Here is a 23,092-nt window from a genome sequence, read left to right as displayed (position 1 = left end):
TTTTCAAATGGGAATGATAATGTGAACACAGCTTCCAGGAGGAGCAATTTATTTATTTATGGTCATAAAGCACTTTAACATAAGATTTTAGAGTAAAACTCTAACAATTCAGTTATAATCTCATTGTGTGTATCTATGCCAGAAACAGTCTGCTTACCCACACTCTTGCCTTTGCTAGCATGTCCTGGAAATGGAAGCAAAGATGGACCAGCTGCGAGCTATGGTGGAAGCTGCTGACAGGGAGAAAGTGGAACTTCTCAACCAACTCGAGGAAGAGAAAAGGTGATCTCAAACTTCCATGTACAACTGTGGCTTTTTTAAAAAAGCTGTGAATCATCTGAAACATTCTTCCTGTCACAGTCCTTATTTGTTCAGTGGAAATCTTGTCACCCTTACTGTGTGATGTGCATTTGCTTTTCACTTAGGCCTTTGGAGGTTTGGAATTACTCAGATTGTCCCAACCCTCCTTAATGAAGCATGTGACTTTAAGGTTTCCATATTCACTCATATAGAACTTTAACTCTAAACCGTAGTCTGACTCACCTACTGTCACGTGCTCAAATATCTATTAAATACCTTTGCTGTGTTTCATATTGTGCCTAGTTTTGTTAATGAGATAAAAGTATATAGAATCTGGTCCCTGTAGTTGAGGAGTTCATAGTTTTAGTGGGAAGATGACACTAGAAAACTCCAAAAGGAAGTGTGTATAATCAAGTGCCTATTGTGTTCCAAAGAGGATCCCAAGATCAGGTATTATAAAGGCATGTTTCTTACACCTGGGCACAAGCTCAGGCCGCTTAAGAGAGAATTCATTTCAAAGTTGTTTGAACATTACTATGTATATCCTAAAGTCTTGCCCCTCCTATTATTAACAAGCTGTCAGTTCAGTTAGTGTTTATTGAATACTATTTGTTTAGGACTGTGGTAGGTTGTAGGGGATACAAAAGAAGTATATCATGCAGTTTGTTTTTGAGGAGTTTATAATCTTATTGAGACACAGAAGCATTGGTCATTTAATCAATCAATATGTATTAACTAAATATCAACTGCATGCTAGGCTCTGTACTAGGCATTACTAGGTATACAAAGATAAAAATAAAACTGTCCCCAAAGAGCTTTATTCTGCTGGGGGATATAACATGTCAATAAATAATAAACACTTATTAAGCACTTACTATGTGCCCAGGCACTGTGCGCGTATAAGTATGTGGAGGTAAATTTACAGGGAGGCACTAGCTTCTGGGTCCATTAGGAAAGGCCTTGTGTGGGAGAGAACATTTGAACTGAATTTTAAAGGAAACCGGAAATTCTATGAGGTGGCTATAGGGAGGGATTACATTCTAGACTGCCCACGTTAAAGTGAGGGAATAGGGGCTACCTCATGTGTAAGAAGCAGCAAGTGGCCAATATGGATCGTCCGGTTGACAAAGGAGAGTAATATCTACTAAGTCTGGAAAGGCACATTTATCTTGTTTTAGATTCAGTACAAAGCTTGGGGAGTTGGCTGACATGTTGGATAACAGAGTCAGCAGAACGCTCATCTATGTAGTACTTGGAGGTTTCCCAAGCTCTTTTACTTAGGTTATTTTGTCTGACTGTCATCACAACTTTGGGAGTTGGATGCTAATGTTATCCCCATTCTAAAGATGAGGATACTGAGGCTGAGAGAGGTAAAGTGACTTGTCCAGGGTCACAACAGCCAGTAAGTATCTGAGGCTGGATTTAGCAAGGTCTTCTAACTCCGAGGTAGAATTTACAAATACCTTGGTAAGCTTAGACCACCAGGCTGAGTCGAATAAGATTATATTTATCCTTATCACCTTCACAAGTACAAGATGTGAGTGCAACTGGAGAGCCGTCAGTCTGAAAAAGATTGGGGCCTCTAGCAAGTTCTGTGTGAGCCAGCTGTGATGTGATCACCACGAAAGTTAAGGCAGTGTTGATGTTGAGCAGCGGTAATGATTCCATCATAAATAACTGTTCGGTTCTGAGTACTACATGGATAAGTTGGAAATGGTCCGGACAGGTACAACCACAATATGATGAAGGCCCTCAAGATCTTTCCCTAGAAAATTCTCCTAGAATAATTCTTATTGGCCTAAAGTAAACAAGAAATGGCTTTGCATGTTTCCAGCACCAGTCTGTGAAAAAGAAGTGGACAGTTTGTTTCTCTTGAATGCCAAAATACCTAGTAAAATTTTCATCCATCCCTCTGTGTGCTGTCATCCTGCAGGTTGCCAGGCAACGCAAAAGTTCCTCAGCCAAATATGCAGTGAGTTCAAGAGTAATTCGCAGCTGTGGAAATATATGGCTTAAGCTAGGGAAGGTTTTAGGGTTTGGGGTTTTTTTTTAGATCTTGTTTTCTTAAACAGTTTCTTGCTTTTGCTACAGATGACATGGGTTTGAAGCATTTTTTATATGCTTTGTTGTATTTGCATATGTATGTATATGTGCTTGTTTTTTCTTTTCCTATTTTCCTGTGAAATGTGAATCTTGTACTGTTTACCCTCTGTTGTTTTTACTGCCACAGTGTTTGCCACTCTTGTTTATAGCCCCTTCTCACTGTTGTGGAAACAAGTCCCATGATCTCCAAATAACTCAGTCTGGAGCCAGGGCTACCCTGCTAATCCTCAGTGTCTCACCACTTCTTTTGGGCTATGCTTCTTTGTCATTGATGTTTCACATTAAAATAAGACTCAGTTCTCTACCTAGAACCTGTGTGTTGATCCTAGAAAGTATAGGAAGCTATTTTTGTGAGATCTTATATCCATCTCTGTGGCAGTACAGACCTATCTTTTGTTGTCTGCTATTACTTTGTTTAGGTCTGTTTTAGTTGTGATGACCACAGGAATTAGTTAACTTTTTTCTTTTTTGTCTCTGTCTTCTTGTCATCCCAATAGAATATATTACTATCTTTCTGTATTCTGGATGTCAAATTAAGAATGGTGTAGTCAGAAGTGTGGTCATACAGTTCTTTATCTTTCCTAAGGCAAATACTGCCTTTTTACTTCTCTCAGAGCATCTGCAGAGATCATCAAATGTATTAGTGAAGTGGTGGGTTTGTTTCTGTGAAGACAGGCATATTTCTTGGTTTATTCTAAACTTCCTTGGTTTTTCACCCCACAGGAAGGTTGAAGACCTTCAGTTCAGAGTGGAGGAGGAATCTATTACCAAAGGCGATCTTGAGGTAAAACCCCTCCAACTCCCTAAAGCTCCTATGGGAAATAAGATAGAGAAAGAACCCTAGGTGGAAAAATTATACCATACCCAGAGTCTGACCAGTGGTAAGAGAAGTTTGTAGGAATGAGACACCTCAGAGGTATCCCTTGGAACTGATGGCCTGACCCCTGAGTGACTGCACAAAGACTTCGCATGTCTATTAGCTGGCACAAAAGGCAGGGCTGCTGGGCTGTTGGGTGTGGCTAGGTGGCTGGCAATGGAGGTGGTGGGCTTTATTTAGAATATGGCTCTAAAGGCCTTGACAACAGTCCTAAGGGAGAACCTTCTGTTCTTTTCTCATATTCCAAAATTAAAATCTCAGTTTTAATCAAGTGACAAATGTGGCAGTACATTCTCTTGTTAGAGCCTTTCATGTGTGTGTGTGTGTGTGTGTGTGTGTGTGTGTGTGTGTGTGCGTGTGCACGTGTGCGTGCTCTTCTTTCATAGTCGCATTTTCTCTTTAAAGGCCAGTTTAGAGTTATAGCCACTAGCAGAACCTTTGCCTCACTTGCAATTCTTTAACTCGGTGAATCTGGATAAAACTAGATGGACTGTGCCAGCTGTGAACTTCATTTATTGTCAGAATTGTTCGTAACATTTTGGAAGAAGAAACACTCTGGCATTTGTCTTTTTTCCCCTGAGAGCTTTATATTTCACTTTTTTTAAGAGTACAAAGCATAAAACTAAGTATGTAGCATTTTCTTCTTTTTCTTTAACTCGCAATCTAGGTAACATTGCATGTTTTGAATTCACACAGAACTGGTGACCCTTAGCTTTATCTAGCTCCTCACAGCATCATTCATGCCAAGATTTTTGCATGGGATGCTTTGAATTGAGTGAGTTGATATTTCTATAACCATTGCTAGATTCCCTATCAGGAGAGCTTAGGTCAAAAGTGCTGGGCACCTTTCAGATTCATTTTTTAGCACTTTAATCTGCAAGATTGTTTTTAGGTTTTGTTCTGTTGTTTTCAGTGCATAGAATATAAATTTGAGCTATATCGAAAGTCCAAGATTATATACTGCCCAAGTAGTACCTTTTTTACAACTACTAAAGAAACAGGGGCTCTTCGCAGTTGAAAATAAGCTTGTTGAACTTATGATAAGGAAGGGAGCCCCTTTCATTGTGTTAGTTTTGGGAAGCCAGACCTTAGCCCTTTATCACTGTTTAGGTATCAGTAATATATAACAGTTGTCTTCTTTGTTCATTTCACATCCACTCACATTTCTCCATTTGTACTTTGTGTTATTCTTATTCATTTAAAAAATGCCCCCAACCTCATCAGAAAGTTCGTGGCTTCATCAAGTTCGTAAAAATATATCTTGTTTGAAAAACCAGTATTCCGCCTAAATGCCTATATCTGAACTATACCAGTAATATGTTCAGTAGTTGTAATCAATCAGTTTTGTTGACCCTCTGTCAAATGTTGAAATTAGTTGAAAATTTTTTGTTCTTTATTTTTTTTTTTTACTGATAGCTAAAGAGCCAGATATCTGAAGATCCTGAGCATGTAAGAGGGCACTTACCTGTGTGGAGATTTTCCCTGTTAACACAGATTGTATACAGTTAAAATGCTTATTTATATACTCAAATACTAACTGCAATCTGTCTTCAGAACATTGACTATAATATTTCTGTGCATGTGTCTTTCCAGAGCAGTTACGTTTCTATTCAGAAGAAAATGTATATAATAATTAAATTCTCTAGAACTCTTATGTGGGCAAATGAGGAGAATATTTCCTTCCTTAAGAGGCCTTAGGTCTGGCCTTCAACTAGTTCATTTTTATATGGTAGCTTTTACAACACCACCAAGCAAATGATAGTGGCCTCCTGAAGCTTGAAATATCTTTGGTGGGAAAAGAGTAGGAGGACAAGGACAAGTTTAGATCAGTTTTTCAAGTCTTCTGAATCTTCTTCCCTGTGTACAGTAACAAGGATTTGCAAAATTCCTACTCCTTGTATTAATCCTTTCTAGGAGCTCCCACTACTGGTCAGTGACTGCTAGGACAGCTGACAGTCATGAAATCCCAAGTTTGCATTTTAGACCACATTGTTTGTTCCTCATTTCATGAACAGCTTAGAGGAAAGCATTCTCCAGGGAAAACATTTAGCATTTTCATTGTTGTGTACAGTTTAAACTTTGATTTGCATGTATTGAAGTGGGTTTTTTTCTGAGTGGCAAACCTATTTTGTGTGTGTGTGTGTTTTGCCTGAAGTAGTAAAATATAAACCTCACTCAACTGAATTAAAAAACATTGCTTCATTTTTCACATATGAATTTTTCCAGCTGTAACATCAAAGTAATAGAATCCAAAAACTCTTGCTTTGATTAGTCCTATGAAGAGAATAAGAATAAGGTTAAACCAAAGGTCCACTTTTATCTTTCTACCCACCTTTGGAAGTATTGAATGAAAACTCAATACTGAACTTGAACTTCCTTCTGAAAAATTCCTTTTTGTGAAGCTCCTTTAGTGATCTGGGTCTCTTTTCTCCTTCTGAAACAGGCTTCTGTTGCATATGGTCCCAGGCTGCATGGGGTCTTCCTCTTGCTGCTCTTGTGTGCTCTTCTCCTTGCTCTTGCTTTTCTTTTTGACTTCCTGTTCTTGTCTCTTGGGATCCTTTGCCATCTTTCAAGGAAACAAAATACTTGAAAGTTTCTTTGGTCATCCTAGTGATTGGTACATTTTTGATAGATGTTCCATTGTTGAGACCGTGCTTATCCTGGTGCCCTTTGTCTCAGTGTAACCTACAGGATAAATATCCATCCTGTTAAGGCAAATAAATGATCAGAATTTGTATTGGGGGGGAAGAATAGAATGTGACAGGTTCTTGATTTTCATTTGGTAGTTATTACCTCTTAACTCAGAGATTTTGACTCAGTTCTGAAAAAATCTTGACAGCAGTTAGAGCTGAAGAACAACATAATGGGGTACTTTGTGGAATTATGAGTTCCCCTTCATTGGCAGTATCTGAGGAGAGGCAGAATGACCACCTATCAGTGATATTGTACAAGTTATTCTAGTGGTAGGTTTGGTGTTGAACTGGACAACCTTTAAGGTTCTGTGATTCTGGATCACTTAGATGGTGCTGTTTGCCCTGTGCTTCTTCTCTGGATTTCACCATTGAGGTTAATTTCAAATTTCTGACCACAATGGTCTGTGTTGGATGCTTTTCTTTGGGAAAGCAGTTTGAGTAATATATAACTAAAAGTCACCTATGGAATTGGAGAGAATCTATCCAGTTCTTTGAATTTGAATCAGATTCAGTTATCACACTGAAAGTATAAGGAAACTTTTCTTCCTCAATTCTTTTAAAAAATTTCTTTAATTTGAAAATTTAGAAGTAAAAAATGCCTTTCTCACTAAAACCAGATGATTTTTTACACTTTTTTTCTCCTAGGTAAACTTCACAACAACCATATCCCTATCGTTACTATATTTATTGGCTCCAGGTGCTCAAATTGGCCCATTAATTTAGTTCTTGTAGTGTAAGTGGTTGGCAGCTGCTGAGAAGGGTAGCCCTTATGTCTGTTATTCAGTCAATTGTTTTATCAGCTGATTATTATCTTTTCTTTTTATATAGATAAAATAGTTTGGGCAAAGGATATTCTTGGATTAGTAAGAAATATAGTAGATTGGTTAAGACTTTGTCTTATTCAAATCTGCCTAAAACTCTGGTCTTCCCTTTTATTGGAGGTTTTCAAACAGAGACTGAATGACCTGATTTTTTTTATAATTCCAAATCCTTTTTGGGTATGGCTGGCCTTGATGTCTGCTGAATTCTTTTCCAACTCTAAAATTCTGTGTTTCTATGAATCATATCTAGTCTCCTAAGCAATCTAAATAATGGTAATGGAAAGTAAAATTTGTGAGTTAATTTCTGACTTTCCATTCTATTTCCTCATATTTTTTTTTGCCCTCAAATTATATAGGCTATTCTTCCTATTTGTAAAGAAGTATAAAGAACTTTTTCCAATTGTAGCGATATCATTTTTCCTTATTAAATCCACTTGTTATGTCTGAGGATGAGTAGCTTTTGGAACGTACTTCCTCTTTGAAAGAAATAGGAGCTTAGAAGTTGTGATTCCTGTCTTCCGTGTACTTTAGGTGGAACAGTCAGTTGCTAAGGATTCCAGGTCTTCCTGCTCACCTCAGCAGATGCCCTTCATTTTATGACCCTCCTTACTTTTGTTTCTGAATACCATTAAGGAGTGATATTCTCATCCTCAGTCATGTCAGGTATTCTTTTAAGATTTGAAGATCTGCCCCAAGACCTTAGTGAGATCTCAAGAATAACTGAATAGTTTTTACAATAGTACCTTCATGGAGTCTGTAAGTCAGTTGCATACATATATGTCAGATATTGACATACTAGAGAATAGGGGTGACCATAGCTTAGAAAAATATTAACTAATCTAATTTGTGCTGATAAATTTCACTTACTTATCAATATAACTCATGTTTGGCTGCATGTTTCTGACCCTCTCCATCTCGCCTCATGTGCTTTATTTCTTTTTTCTTATTCTCTGCCTCAGTCCATATACCCCCCTCACCCACCACACCATATCCATAGCCTACTTTATCATTCCGAACCTCTTCATCTCAGCCCCTTCCTTTCCCCTTCTCTATCTTTTCTGCTCATTTTTTTTTTTGGCAAAAAAAAAAATTACTGGTGGCTCTGCCTGCATGCCGCTCTCTCTTCTTGTGCTGGCATGTGATGGTGGCACTTTTGTGTTCTCTTCCTCTTCCTTTTTACTAACAGACGCAGACCAAACTGGAGCATGCCCGCATTAAGGAGCTTGAACAAAGCCTGCTCTTTGAAAAGACCAAAGCTGACAAACTCCAGAGGGAGTTAGAAGACACTAGGGTAATGGTTTTCACTATTTAATGGAACGAGACCCCATGGTTGAATTGTGGACATTTAGGGGCCTTGTGCTTTGTCATTCATATGACTCAGTCCCAGTGGTTTAACTTAAGCTTGGTCCTGGTATTGTTCAGATGCTCATGAGCTTAGAATAACCCATAGTTCCAGGTGTTTGCACATTAGTCTTTAAAATTTTTAACTACTCTTTTTCACAAATTGAGTTAAGAAACAATATAGCCCATATGTGCATCAAAAACAACAGAAAGATTGGTTGTGCTGCAAAATATACATCTGTGACTTGACCCAACCAGTCAATTATCCTCTCTCATTTTTGTAGAGATTGGACTCTTATGGTCCCTTTTTATTTTGCTGTTTTAGGCTTTGGCTTTTTCCCTGCCTTCTTCCCTGGTCTTTGGTGGGAAGTGGGTAGAGCATTGGCTGAGTCTTGGCTTCCCTGTCTCCCCACCCGCCACTGCCCTTCCCTCTTCCTCGTTTCCTGGTACCTGATCTGTCTGTGCATCCTAGTCTCTCCTTTCTGGCCCTCTGATAGGTTTAATCTCCCTGGTTAGGAGGATGAATAAGTAGCAGTGCCATGCACTGGGACCACAGCTGGTTTTTTGAGGCCATCAGTTCATGGTTCTATTTGAACCTTGGAAACTGCTAGGAGTTTCAAAGTGAGTCTTTTGGCTTCATAAGCATCTTTGTGCTTAAAAGAAATAAATCTTAATTACATATTTTAGTCAAACATTTGATTTTCAGTTGGCTGAATGGCCAAGTACCCTGAAGCTTGAAATTTCAAATAATTGTGCTAAATAAACCTTACATTGCAATTTTTCTTTTTAATCCTTAACATTTTAAAATTATTTCTTGATGAGAAATCACTGATTTTTACAGTCTATCTATAATTGATCCAGTCCCTTTAATTTCTCCATCAAAAAGTTTAGTATTGTATGTATGGTTGTTTTTTTTTTTTTAAAACTTTCTCTCCTGGACTCACACTGGAGAATTTCCTGTATATTTGGTTTAAGGGAGGAAAAAGGGTTCATTGAAACACAAAGCATACAATTAAACAGTGGTTCTTAGTTACTTGTTAGCCAAGGAATTAGCCTGGGAATTGGGAGGGGCAAATGGGACTGAGTTTTCATGAAATTGAATGGCTATCAGGTAAGTATGCTCTCATTTCTATAGAGCTTTCTAAGGAGTTTGCTAGCATGTAACTTTTGATAGTTTTTTTGTCACTGTCATTGGTAAATACTATTTATAGTATGATATATTCATTCCTCTAATAAGTGTCTTCTCTTAATCCCCACTCTGAATTTTCAGATGCTCTCTTTATATTATAAAGTCATCCATTTAGCTTAATATCATATAGGGTCAGAGGTATGCTTTTTTATGATAATATAGGGGAACCTAGTTTTTTTTAGACTTTAGAATTCTATTAAAGATACACCAAAAAATATATTTTTCCCCTTTTACCTTCTTAGAGTGTTATATGTGCTTTAATAGCTTCATTGTGACTGATTCAAATTAACTTCTCCATTAAATATTTTGTTACCTGATTTTATAGTACCTGTCTCTTGGATTATTTATGAGAATTCTTTGGGTCAAGTTTATTTCCTTGAACTCTGTTAAGTATCAGTGACAATACAACTCTGGAATGATTTTTAAGCTTATCTTGTCTGTAGAATATTTCAGATTGATATTTTCCTTCTCTTCTTGCTGTATACTTTGTGGTCATTTTAATCCTCTCCAGAAAGGGAGGGAATCACTAAGTTTTTACTATTTGTTGGCTGTTCTAATAAAAGACATTGTAAAAGGAGAGAGTTAAGTCAGAGAAAAACATCATTCTTAAGATTTGGTACATCCTTAAGAGATCATTGGCACATTTTTATTATCTTCTATTGCCCTGATAATAGACTCTCCAATCAGTCACTAAGTGTTTTTTTAAGCACTGACCATGGTATCTTGCACTATGCTAGGCACTTGGGGATACAAAATATAAAGAATGAAACAATTCTTTTTGTTTTAGTGGATAACAATTCTTAATCTTAAAGAAGGAGGAGACAACAGATACATATAAATATACACAGCACAAATATAAAATGAATCAAGGCAAATATATACCAAGTTGTTAGATACAAGGTAGTTTTGGAGGATGGGCTCTAGCAGTTGGGAGATGAAGAAAGGTTCTTTGCAGAAGATGGTACCTGAGCTATACCTTAGAAGAGTGAAAGTCTTATGAAGCAAAGGGTAAGGAGGGAGTACAGAATCTAGGCCTGCAAGATGGTAGTGCAGAGGCCTGGGAGATGGGGTTTGTGCATGAGGAAGAGAGGAGGCCATTTTGGCCGGACTGCAGTATTTCATTGTGCATAAAAAGCCAGAAGCTAGCTTTTTTTCCAGGGATTCTGATTAATAGGTAATTGAAAGTAGTTTCCTAAAAATGCTAGGAAACAAAGTAAAATCATGTAAAGTTAATTGGTCAAGTCAACAATGGGCTTAGAAAATCTAAGAGGGGGCTCATTAGAAGACACTTAATTAGAATGATAGATAAGTAATGATTCTTATCATATACTTAAGAAAAACTGTTGAGGATAACAGTCTAACCTAGACAATAAGAAATTAAACTAAATTATTCTACTGAAAACTTATCACTTGGCGATGGAATGTTTAAGTAATTTAGACTCTTTGTCTTAATGGCTCCTTTGACTTGGATCAGGAACTATCATTCTTTCTTGAATTAAGTGTGGAAGGCTTTACTCACAAAGAAGAGAACTCTTCCTTTTAACGTGAAGAACACACTCTAATCCCCTTTATTTTTGGTAGGAATTGAGGGACAGAATTATTAATGTAGTTGAACTTAGAAAAGGTAAACTGAGACTCCTTTAGTGTCTCAAAATAATAGTGATTTTTAGTAGATTTTAATGAAGTTGTTTTTGAGAAACCAAGAAAAAAAGCAGCTGGAAATATAAAGTATAAAACTATTTTTACTGCTTTAGTGGGTATTGGGAGAGTTCTTGATGGCTTGTTTTTACATAACTTCAAGATTAAGTAAAACTCCTGTGTTTTGGTATTTAAATAATGTTTTTCTTTGAACTGCTGTTATTAATAGGTGGCTACAGTTTCAGAAAAGTCTCGTATTATGGAACTAGAGAGAGACTTAACATTAAGAATACAGGAAGTAGCTGAGCTTCGAAGAAGTTTGGAGTCCAGTAAACCAGCTGGTGATGTGGACACTTCACTCTCCCTTTTGCAAGAGATAAGCTCTTTGCAGGAAAAATTAGAAGCCATGCATATTGACCACCAACATGAAATAATTTCTCTAAAGGAACATTTTGGAGCCACAGAAGAAAGTCATCAAAAGGAGGTGAAGGCACTCCATGCAGCATCTGAAAAACTCTCAAAGGAGAATGAGTCTTTGAAAAGCAAGCTTGATCACGCTAACAAGGAGAACTCTGAGGTGATAGCTCTGTGGAAATCAAAACTAGAATCTGCCATTGCTTCCCATCAACAGGCAATGGAAGAGCTTAAAGTTTCATTTAGCAAAAGTGTTGGGACTGAGACAGCGGAATTTGCTGAGCTGAAGACACAGATTGAAAAATTGAAACTAGACTATCAGGATGAAATAGAGACTTTGAAATGCCAACAAGACTCTGAACGGTCTGCTCATGCTAAAGAGATGGAAATCCTGAAGACTAAACTGATGAAAATCATTAAAGAAAAGGAGCAGGGTTTAGAAGGCCTCAAACTCCAAATGGAAAAAGCGGAAGACCAACATCTAGTAGAGATGGAAGACACATTAAACAAATTGCAGGAAGCGGAAATAAAGGTAAAAGAGCTAAAGGTACTGCAAGCCAAATACAATGAACAAACCGAGGTTATTGATAATATTACAACCCAGCTCAAGGCTACCGAAGAAAAACTCTTGGACCTTGATGCCCTTTGGAAAGCCAATTCCGAAGGTAAATTGGAAGTGCAAAAACTTAGCCAGCAGCTTGAGGCAGCTGAGAAACAGATTAAAAGTTTAGAGATGGAAAAAATTGCCACAAATGGCAAGGTTTGTATCAACATCCTTCAGATTTTTCTTTTCTGTTTGTTCTCATTTTGCATCGTTTATTACTTTTGAATCCAAGGCATTCGTATCCATTCCCAAAATAACCCACTTGTTGCTTGAAGCTTTCCTAGTAGAGTGTCGTATCTTTGTTTCATATGAGGAGATCTGAGAAAATTCTCTATGTAGAACATTGAAGCTTATCTCTAATTTTGGGTGTTGTGATTTTGGGTCCTCTATATATTCTTTTGCTGACAGGGTTTGTTGAAAGAAGAGTTGTTGAGCTTTTGTTTCAGTTTAATCTGTGTCTTCCATCTTGCTACATGATGCTATTATCAGTTATCAAAGCAGCAAAGCTTTCTGAGTTGCAGTAAGTAAGCAATCTTGAGTCAAATTTAATGTTCATCAAATTCAGTAATTATTTAAAACACTAGTTCCTCCCAACTAGAAATCCCTGGGTCATAATTCTTCTTTTGGACATAAAAGTATATTCATAGAAGTTAGTCTTTTCCGTTGTTGCCACTTATGTGATTCTCTTGGAAATGGTAGGAATGACAGGTCTCTTGGACATCCAGAGTGGGCTTTTTTAACTCCATGCAGCTTTATAAGTTGCACTTAGCTTCTGGAAAATGGTACACATGTATTTTGAATTGTTCATTAACATTTATATTTATGGAGCACTTTTCTTACAGTTATGTTGGTAGGAATGCAAGAAATATTAGGCCCAATTTAGATTTGAGCGGAAAAAATTTTGAGCTCAGAGAAGTTGAGTGATTAGAGCTGGGACTTATGTAAAGCCAGATTTTCTGATTCAGAGTCTGGCACTGATTCCATTCATTACACTATGCTGCATCACTCTGAGAAAAAAAATTTAAAGGGTATTCGGATTGACTATTGAGTCCTTTCTGTTCCCTAGAAAATTAAAATTTGATATCAATATTACATGCAGCGCAAATGAAAGGAACTGTCATTTCATCAGATTGGGCATGTCTTGGTGTGGGAATAACCTACATCTGCAGATAGTAAACCCTTTGTAGTATATTCTAGGAGTTGTTGGAAGCACGTGGGTTAAATGAGTTGCCCAGGCTCACACTGTTAATAATCGTAAAGCACAAGAAACTCCATACCCGGCACTCTGTCCGCTATGCCATGTTGCCTCATCCAGCTCAAAAACCTTGATTATTGAGTGATAATCATGGGGATAGCATAACATTTGTTCATTTAATTTTACATATTTGATTGCAGTAAACTAAGTCCATTTAAAGTGTGAGTGTAGCAGCAATCTTGCTAGCAGCTACTGTGGCTATGTAAAACCAACAGCGACCAGCACACAGACAGTTGTCAGCACAGGTTTTTTTGATCTGCTTTACTGAGGAAAGCAACGTTAAGGGGTTAACAACCTTACTTTAATCACACATGCAAATTATAATTCACTTAGTTCTGGAGGAAAAGCCACCAACCTGAACTTCAGAGCAAATACAAACAGATTACACACATACACAATATCAACAGGCCTAATCACAATTTATAGTTACCAGGAAAGCATTAACATCTGGGTTCGCAAGTTGGGTGCTCTTAAATTGGCTTCCCAGAGTCCCATGCCACTCTTCCAGTGACTGAGAGCCCCCAAACAAAACATCTGGGTTTATTCAAAGCCAAGGGACTCTCAATAACAGCTGCCCAGAGTCTTCACATCAGCACTCTTCCATGAGTGAACCCCAGACAAAATGTTAACCTTTGAGTTTTTATACTCTGTTCAGGACCTGAAGGATTCACACGTAATCAGCAAAAGGCTGTGAGCCTGGGGCTTGGTACCTAGTTAGCAAAAGATTGTGGGCCTGGGGCTTTGCACCTAATAAGGCTTAATCAAAGGCATTTGATTACTTTAGCATTTCTAAAAGAGAAAACAGTAAAAAAAAAAAAAAAAAGTCCCACCTTAAATTACCAACACAGTTAGTTCTGCCAACAGACACTCTAGCATTTTATTTATCCCCTACCTGTTCCTTCCTATTGGTTCTTCTTGGAATAATAATAATAATTCTTTACAGTTGTATGATATATTTGTATGTTACTTTACAGAACTGTTTCTTACACATCGGAAACTGGAGTCCCAGAAAGATGATGTCACATAGATACTAGATGGCAGAATTTGGACTAGAACCTGTTGTTTAATAAGTTTTTTTCAGAGGTTGCTTTAGTCAAAAATGACTAGAAGTTAGGTGAGGTTTTTATTTTGGGGAGGGAAGATCTCCTCTTATGGTACAAAGTTACTCAAAACAAAATAAAAATGTGAGAATCACAACTCATGGTTCATTTTAAAGTTCAGATTGAAGTAGAGCTTTCTGGCTCTGGCCTAATGGCTTTTAAAACCTAGAAAACTAAAAACTATTAATAAATATTGCTTCAGGATACAAAGTGCTGTCCTCTGTCAAGTGTCATGACATGAAGACATCCAAAAATTAAAAAAAAAACTACAATTAGTATCTGCTGATACTTAAACAATAGTTATTAGGAAATCTTAACTAATTCTATGTAGAATTATAGTTTCATAATTGGCTTCTTATCACTAAAAGTATTTTAATACATGCCTTTATTTCCTTCAGCTTTATTCTACCATGTTTACTTTCTCATAATTTTTTTTAGTTTTTAATTTTTCCCCCTTCATTTTTGTTTCCTTTTTTTTTTGTTTGTTTGTTTACTTTTGTTCCATGTAACGATCCATGTTAGGCTAGTAACATAACAAAAGAACTACAGGGGAAAGAGTTAAAGCTCATTAATCTTCAGAAAAATTTGAGTGAAGTGAGTCAAGTGAAAGATGATTTGGAAAAAGAGCTTCAGATTTTGGTAAGTACCTTGTTGGACGAGTCTGTCTCAGGACTTACTCTGTTCACTTTTGAATTTTACCTCCTTAAAAACTCCAAATTAGATATGAATTATTTGTTGTTTCATTTCTTATACCTGTCAAGCCTTAGTTTAAGAAAATAGAGATTACTTGAAAAAGGTTAAACACAAACCAGCCTCCAAAGGTAGGTATCATGCCTTTCCTTGTCTATTCTTTTTAAAAAATCATTTGCTTCTTATTTCATAAAAGATTTAGTTGCTACTAAGTAAAGGAAGTGACTCTTTACTTTAGAAATGCTCAATATGGGAATGTCCCCTCTTTGCAAATGATTCATTGCTTATCCCTTGCCCTAGTGGTCAAAGGGCCTGCTCTGGACAGCTGCCAAGATTTCCTGGGCATAGAGCACTTAGTGGAAGATCTGGAGAGTTATCTTCTGCCCTTTTATCTTCTTTGTTAGTATGTTTCAGAGGAAGGACTTGAATCCAGATCTTTCTATCTCCAAGGCTCACCCTCTTGAGTGTTATTTAATACATCATACTGCATTTCTTAAAAGTATATTAGAGTAAAAGAACCAAATGTTATGTGATTGCCACATCTGATGGTTTTGTCTCAGTCCTCAGCCTTATCGAACTCTGCTATTATTTGGTACAATGTTGACTACTCTCTTCCCTGGATACTCCCTCCTCTGTGGGTCTTTTTTTTTTTTTCAGACTCATTACTCTTTTATGATTCTTCTACTTCTCATTCTTGACCACTCATTCTCAGTTTCCTTTGCTGGGTCATCATACTTTCTCATTGTGGGTATTCTTCAAGGCTCTGTCCTTCATCAGCTTTTGTTCTTTTATTGGCTCTGTTCTATTCATCAGCTCCCATACATTTATTATCTCCATACAGTGACTCCCAGGTCTATATCTAGCTATATCTAGTCACCATTTCTTCCCCTGAGCTCCAGTTCTGCAGCATCTCCTATTGGACATTTTAAACTGTCTATTACAGACCCACCTCAAACTCAGTGTGTCTAAAACACCACTCATTATTTTTCTCTAAACCCACCCTTCTTCCAACCTTTCCCATTCCAGTCCAAGGCATCATCATTCTTCCCAGGTATTGCAACCTTGTCACTATCCTTGTTTCCTCACTCCCTCTCATCCCACATATCCAATCAGTTACTTGCTTTTATTTATTTTTATTTTATTTTATCCAATCAGGTGCCAAAATCTTGCTGTTTCTACTTCCACAGTATCTCTCAGCTACTCCTCCCAATTCATACAGCTACCACATTAGTTCAAATCTTCATCATCTCTTCCTAAACTTTTGCAATGCCTTTTACTTCTAATTTGTGCCTCAGTTATTTCCCTACTCCAATCATCCTTCAAAAAGTTACCAAAAGGATTTTCTTTAGGTGCAGATCTGACCACGTTATTACCCTAAAATCTGCTCTTAGGTCAAGTGAAAACTCCTCTGTTTGGCTTTTAAAGCTTCTTACAACCAGGCCTTAACCTGTCTTTCCAGCCTCATTGGTCATCACTTCCCTTCCCTTCCCTCATTCTACAGTATAGCTGAACTCAACTTTTTTTCAGGGAACAGAAAAATCCTAAACCACAGATGGAACTTTGGCAGACAGTGTTTCTCCCCGCTTTGGCAGCTCCTCCAGCTTATATATCTTCTAGTCATTCTCATATATACACACACATCTTATTTAATCCCTTTTCTTTTTTGTTAGTTATCTTAGGAAGTTTATTTCCCTCTTTCTCACTTCCTCTATTCATTCTACTTGTGAGGCAAAAACTGACCCTGATCAAGAGTGATAAGAATAAAAATAGATTTAATAATACACACTTGCTTTGAGGTAAACTGTAAGTTTTGAAGTGATGCTAGACATAATAAAGCACTGCTATCCACAGTCTCTGAAGCCTTTGGAGAATTGCCTAGCAGTCCCTATTAGAATGCCTATAGATTCTGTATTCGTCTTATTATTTTCCACCTTAGAATTTAAAAATATCTTTAAAATGTTTGTGTATAATATGCGTGTGCGCCTGTATTGGGATTTTAAATTTAATTACTGGTATTATAATAGTGTTGCCCTCTACCCTCCATTATAGATGTGCAGTTAAATTGGCGGGGGGAGTTTAGTCGGGGAGCTGCTATTTATGACGTTGTAGGGAAGTGTGTTCCATGTTTAGAATAGTGGTCTTAAGAAAAACTTTTGAAGCACACTCTGTAAGTTTGGAACTCCCTATATTCATGCATTGAAGATAAGATATGACATTCTGTATTTTGAGCAGTGATTTCTAGAACTAGGTCAAGCCATTAAGCTATTGGCTTTGGCAGACTTTTGGTTTGCATCTTCTCCTTTTTATGACCCTGACTGATGGGAAAAGTTAGATAAAAGGAAGATTTCTAACTGTCTTCAGTAATGCAGTAGATTTGGTTTTGGCCACTGGTCAGTTATTTCATTCAGAAATAATGAGATCTGGAGATTGACTGTAAGACTGGTAAAAGCCTTTATTTTAGAAAAGAAGGATGTCCATCAATGATGGCCTGACTTTAGGAAATATCTTATATAAGAAATCACAAAGCATTAGCTTGAATGCAGGTTCTTAATTCCCAGGATCTCTCTGATTTGATAAGACCTACTGTATATGGAGGAGTATAATAAGATCATAGCTAGTTCATCTTTCTCATAGTACCCTGATGTGCACTAGGACCTTCACCTTTTATTTGCTCATGCATGACCCAACAAGGTGGACTGATCATGTAGTAAGAACAAGCCCCAAGTCTTAACAAGCATTTAATAGGTAAGCTGCTCTGTGCCAGGCACTGTTCTAAGTGCTGTGTTGCCTATACATAGGCTTAACAGAGCTAGTCATTTTTAATGGTAGTAACATTCTCTTCATATACTCAGGAAATTAAAATTGCAAAATTTGCAACTACAGTGTAGCTTTGATTAGATTCTATCGAAAGGAGAGATCAAGTTTGCTTATTTTAAATCTGTTTTTTATTCTAAATAGTCAATTCTTTCTTTTTCTGTTTTTTTATTTAAGAAAAAAAAGTTTGCAGATGCTTCAGAGGAATCCGTGGCTATTCAACAGAAAATGCAAGGTATGTTTTCCTAACATGTGAGCAAAATAATAACCTCAGAGACAGTATGAATACTACAAATCAGGGCTGGTGTTTAAATCTTAGTTATTGAGACTTCAGGAAGTGGGAAGGCCTAAATATGCAATCATAAACACCCATCCCACAAAAACACACTTGTTCTGGCTTGCTGTTTCCTGAAATATGATAAGACGTTCATTCCTTTGCCTTCAGGTGGCGTATTGTACAAGGTCTAAGTTCTTTTGCCCCACTTGACTATTTAACTAGCAATAAGACCTTTCTCTTTGTGATCCTCAGTTGCCATATCTGTAAAATTGGTTTTGGATTAGATCATCTCTAAGATCTCCTACAGTTCTAATATTCTAAAATCCTTTATTAAAATGCAGGTAACCTTGAGGAAAAAAATCAGACCTTAATTAAGCATTACCAGTAATTTTTAGCCTAAAGAAGTTCCAGATCCTTCCCTAAGAGAATTTTTTGATGGAGGGAAAGGAGCTTCTGCCTCATGACAGGGAGAAGGGATTGAGGGAGGATGGAAGCGGGGGGACTTTGCACTTCCTAGTCAGTCAGTCAGCTGGCATTTATTAAGCACTTACTATGTGCCAGGCATTGTGGTAATTAGACACTGGGGCTACAAAGAAAGGTAGAAAAACAGACAGTCCTGCCCTCCAGGAGTTCTGATGGGGCAGAACTGAGAGGGGTAGTCTCAGAGGTAAGGCACTAAGATTAAGGAGAACCAGGAAAGGCTTCTTGCAGAGGGTGGGTATTTAGCCAGCACTTGAAGGAAACTAAGGAAGAGAGGAGGTAGAGGTGAGGAAGAAAAACCTTCCAGGCCTGTGCTTGTGACTGGAGGCAGCTGGTGAAAATACTTAGAGTTGGGAGGTGGAGTGGTTTGTTGGGGAACAAGCAGGAAGCCTGTGGACCTGGTGGGGAGTAAAGTGTAAGAAGACCAGAAAGGCCAGAGGTGAGTAGGCCTGGAAGAGGTCTAAATGCCAGAAAGAATTTGTATCTGATCTCGGAGGCCAACATTTTGTTTATGGCCAGTTTGCTTAGTCTCTGAATTTGTTCTCTTATGGTTTCATTCGCGAATTTTGATGCCAGGGGTTCGGTTTTTTTTTTTGAGGATTCCCTGTTATTTTAAGGATCATAGGTACCCCATTTGAGTGGCATTTATAAGACAGGCGAGCCATAAATCTGAAGTAAATATCTTTCCCAAATAGAAACGCTAAATAAACTACACCAAAAAGAAGAACAGTTTAGTGCTCTGTCTTCTGATCTGAAGAAATTGAAATATAATTTGTCAGGTAAGAAAACATTATTACTTACTGTTTTAAACTAAACAGAATAGAGCATCGAACATTGGATTTTGTTGCAGTATATGTTACAAACCTAACTTACTACTTAGTTTTTCCTATGGCACCTAGTAGTGCCACAGTGCACAGAGCACTGGGCCTTGACTCAGGAAGACCAGAATTCAAATTCCATCCCAGACATGTATAACCTACATGACCCTGGGCAAGTCATGTAACCTCTGTTTGTCTCAGTTTCCTCAACTGTAAAATGGGGATCATAAGGGGACCCACCTCCTCAGGTTATTGGAGGATCAGATGAGAATAATATTTGGTAAGTGCTTAGCACAGTTCCTGGCACACAGTAAGTACTTAATGCATGCTTGTTTCCTTCCTTCCTTTTAGCTCATAGCTACGTACAAGTAGAGATTTTTTGATGGTATAGAGGAATTCTCTGTGTGTGTAGATATTTTTATAGTTTGGTGCCTTATTGTATCATGTGGCTGACAGTAGTTGTCAAAGCAGTATGAATACTGTCAGGTTTTATGGAGTGTTCTAGGGATAGACTATGTCAGTGTTATCTGAAGACTAATCTTGCTAAGTTCAGAGAAACTTATGAACAGATTGGCTCTATTGTGATGAATTTTTCTTGCACAATATCTCTTAAAGATAATCTATCAAGTAATAGGGAGGATCAATTTAATGCAGCAAGTATTTGGCACCTAACAGGTGCAAGGCACTCTTGCCATTTGTGGATAAAAAGAAAACAATGAAAATATTCTCTCTTCTCAAGGAACTTATATTCCATTGGGGTATAGAATATATATCTATATACAAAATGGAAGTAAATTTAAGAGAAAGAGCATGCTAACAGTTTGACAGGAGAGTAGGGATGGACCTCAGTAAATGGCTCAGGTAGGAGATACATTTGAGGTGTGCTTTGAAAGAAGCCATAGATTCTAGGAGAGGCATGTATGGAAGTCATGCATTTCAGACCTGGCCAACTCCTTGTGCACAAGCATTGAGGTAGGAGATACAGTGTCATCTGAGAGAGCAGCTAGCAGTTTAACTGGAATATGGAGTGGGTAAAGGAGAATTTTATGAAATAAGATTGGAGGGACTGATGGAGAAGAGCTTTCAATGCCAGGGTGAGGATTATGTATTTTTTTTCCTACAGCAAATAAGGAGCTGTAGACAATTTTTGAGGTGAGGAATGACATGGTCTGTTCTCTGTGTTGAGAATATCAGGATTTCAGATGAGTTAGAGAGGGGAATATACTAAAAGTAAAGAGCGACCAGTTGGCTCTAGCAGACTGAGTGAGAGGCAATGAGAACTTTGGACATTTTAAAAGAAATGTAAAGGAGAGAAAAGGGAACAGCTATATGATGGTAGTCAATCAGAAGCATTTATTAATTACTGTGTGCCAGGGGATACAAAAAAAGGCAAAAGACAACTCCTGCTATCTAGGAGCTCACAGTCTAACAGGGAGAAAACATGATTTGTACAAACAAGATATTGACAGTGTAAATTAGAGATTCTCCTTCTGTGGAAGGCACTAACACTAAGGAGGATTCAGAAGAGCTTCCTGTAGAAGGTGGGATTTTAGCTGGGCCTTGAAAGAAGCCAGGAAGTGGAGATGAGGAGAGAGAGCATTCTACACAGAGGGGATAACCTGTGAAAATTCCTGGAGCTCCTTGTGTGAGGAACATGAAGGAGGCCTCTTTCACTGGATGTCAGAGTACATGGGGAAGAATAATGTGTAAGACTGGAAAGGTAGAGAGCCAGCTTGTGAAGGACGTTAAAGTGTCAGAGGATTTTGTATCGACTCCTTCAGGTGTTAAGGAATAGATGAAGTTTATTGAATAAGGGAGGGTAACATAGTCAGACTTAGAATTTAGGAACATCAGTTAGACAGCTGAGTGGGGGATGGACTGGAGGTGGGAGAGACTTGAAGAAGACAGATCCACCAACAGTTAGGCAGCAGTTCAGAGGGGAGGTGACAAGGGCCTCCACCAAAGTGGTGGCCATGTCAGAGGAGAGAAGGAGGCATTTTTAAGAGAAGCTATACAGTAAAATTGATTGGACGTGGCAATAAGTTGCATATGGGGAGGGAGGAGAGTAAGGAGAATGACACCTAGGTTGTGAGCCTTTTGGTGATTTGAATTATGATGCATCCTGGGCAGTAACAGGGATGTTAGGAAAAGAGAAAATATGGTGGGAAAGATAATGAGTTCAGTTTTGTACATGTTGAGTTTAAGATGTGTACTGGACATCCAGTTTGAGATGTCTATTAGGCCCTTGGAGATGCAAATCTGGCGGTTAGGAGAGAGGTTAGGGATGGATAATCATTTGCATAGAGATTATCATTGAAATCATGGGGCTGATGAGATTACTAAATGAAGAAGAAGAGGAGAGAAGATTTCTTGGACACCCATGGTTAATAGATGTGATCTGGATGAAGAGCCAGGCAAGGAGACCAAAATGTAGAGTCAAAAAGATGTGGCAAGTAATTGGCAGAGGGAAGAGTCAAAGGTGATACAAAGCTGATGGACCTGGAAGATATCCTCCCTGGAAATGGGAAAATTTGGAGAGGAGACAGTCTTGTGAGGAAATATGAAACCCATTTTGGACATGTTTAGTTCGAGATACCTCAGACATTCAGATGGAAATATCCATTTGGCAGTTGGTTATGTGAAACTGGAGTTGAAGAGGGAAATTAGGGTTGGGTCTCTATATTTAAGAGTTGTCTGGTTGTAGTTGAATGTTTGGGAGCTGATCAGGGAATATCAAGAGAAGAGGGCTCAGGAAAGAGCCATTAGAGAATCCCTACACTTAGTGGACCGTAGGATAGTCATCCAGTAACAGGGACTGAAGGAATCCTCAGGCACGTAGGAGGAAAACCAAGAGATAAGCAGCATCATAGAATCCAACAAAGTATTCTTGAGGAGAGAGTGGTCAACAGTACCACAAGTTTCAGAGAACTCAAACAATTAAAATATGAAAAAGACTACTGGGTATAGCAGTTACTAGATTGATTTCTTGAAAAATCCCAACTTCTTCAGACCACTGGTAGAGTCAAAGGCCAGATTACAAGATGTTGATAATCCAGTAGGAGATGAAGAAAGACAGGCCAGGAATATACATAATCCTTTCTAGGAGTTTGATTGTGAAAAGAAGAAAGATAGAGGACAACAGTTTGAGGGGATGATATTCAAGTGAAAATTCTTTAAGGGTCAAGGGAGACTTGACTATGGTGATTGAAAGTAAGGAGCCAGTTTTTTTTGGGGGGGGGGTAAGGCAGGGCAATTGGGGTTAAGTGACTTGTCCAAGGTCATACAGCTAGTAAGTGTCTCCAGTGTCTGAGGCCAGATTTGAATTCAGGTCCTCCTGACTTCAGGGCCGGTGCTCTACTCACTGCACCACTTAGCTGCCCCAGGAGACAGTTTTTTTGTTTTTTAGGATTCTTTTAGATTTTATTTTATTTAATATTTTAGTTTTCAACATTGGTTTCCACAAGATTTTGAGTTACAAATTTTCTCCCCATATCTACCCTCCCCCCCAATTCCAAGATGGCATATATTCTGATTGCTTCGTTCCCCAGTCAGCCCTCCCCTCTTTCACCCCACTCCCCTCCCCATCCCCTTTCCCCTTACTTTCTTGTAGGGCAGGATAGATTTCTATGCCCCATTCCCTATATATCTTGTTTTCCAGCTGCATGCAATTCTCTCCCC

At 38.1% G+C, this 23,092-nt stretch overlaps 1 protein-coding gene across 14 annotated transcripts in view; it reads left to right on the top strand.

Annotated features, from left to right (window-relative positions):
- Positions 1-23,092, top strand: part of CLIP1 (CAP-Gly domain containing linker protein 1) — a 147,582-nt gene that overhangs the window by 59,359 nt on the left and 65,131 nt on the right. For 5 of the 14 annotated variants that reach the window (XM_036752153.1, XM_036752146.1, XM_036752140.1 and 2 more), the window contains exons 7-14: positions 179-282; positions 3,127-3,187; positions 4,697-4,729; positions 7,981-8,085; positions 11,192-12,136; positions 14,858-14,974; positions 18,017-18,074; positions 19,292-19,375. In XM_036752153.1, coding sequence (XP_036608048.1) covers positions 179-282; positions 3,127-3,187; positions 4,697-4,729; positions 7,981-8,085; positions 11,192-12,136; positions 14,858-14,974; positions 18,017-18,074; positions 19,292-19,375 — 1,507 coding nt within the window. The remainder of the gene's footprint in view (positions 1-178; positions 283-3,126; positions 3,188-4,696; positions 4,730-7,980; positions 8,086-11,191; positions 12,137-14,857; positions 14,975-18,016; positions 18,075-19,291; positions 19,376-23,092) is intronic. The other 9 variants (XM_036752205.1, XM_036752199.1, XM_036752191.1 and 6 more) reach the window with 4 other exon arrangements.

This window comes from Trichosurus vulpecula, chromosome 1 (genome assembly GCF_011100635.1).
Source record: "Trichosurus vulpecula isolate mTriVul1 chromosome 1, mTriVul1.pri, whole genome shotgun sequence".
NCBI classification, from domain to species: Eukaryota; Metazoa; Chordata; class Mammalia; order Diprotodontia; family Phalangeridae; genus Trichosurus; species Trichosurus vulpecula.
This window is presented reverse-complemented; position numbering and strand designations above follow the sequence as displayed.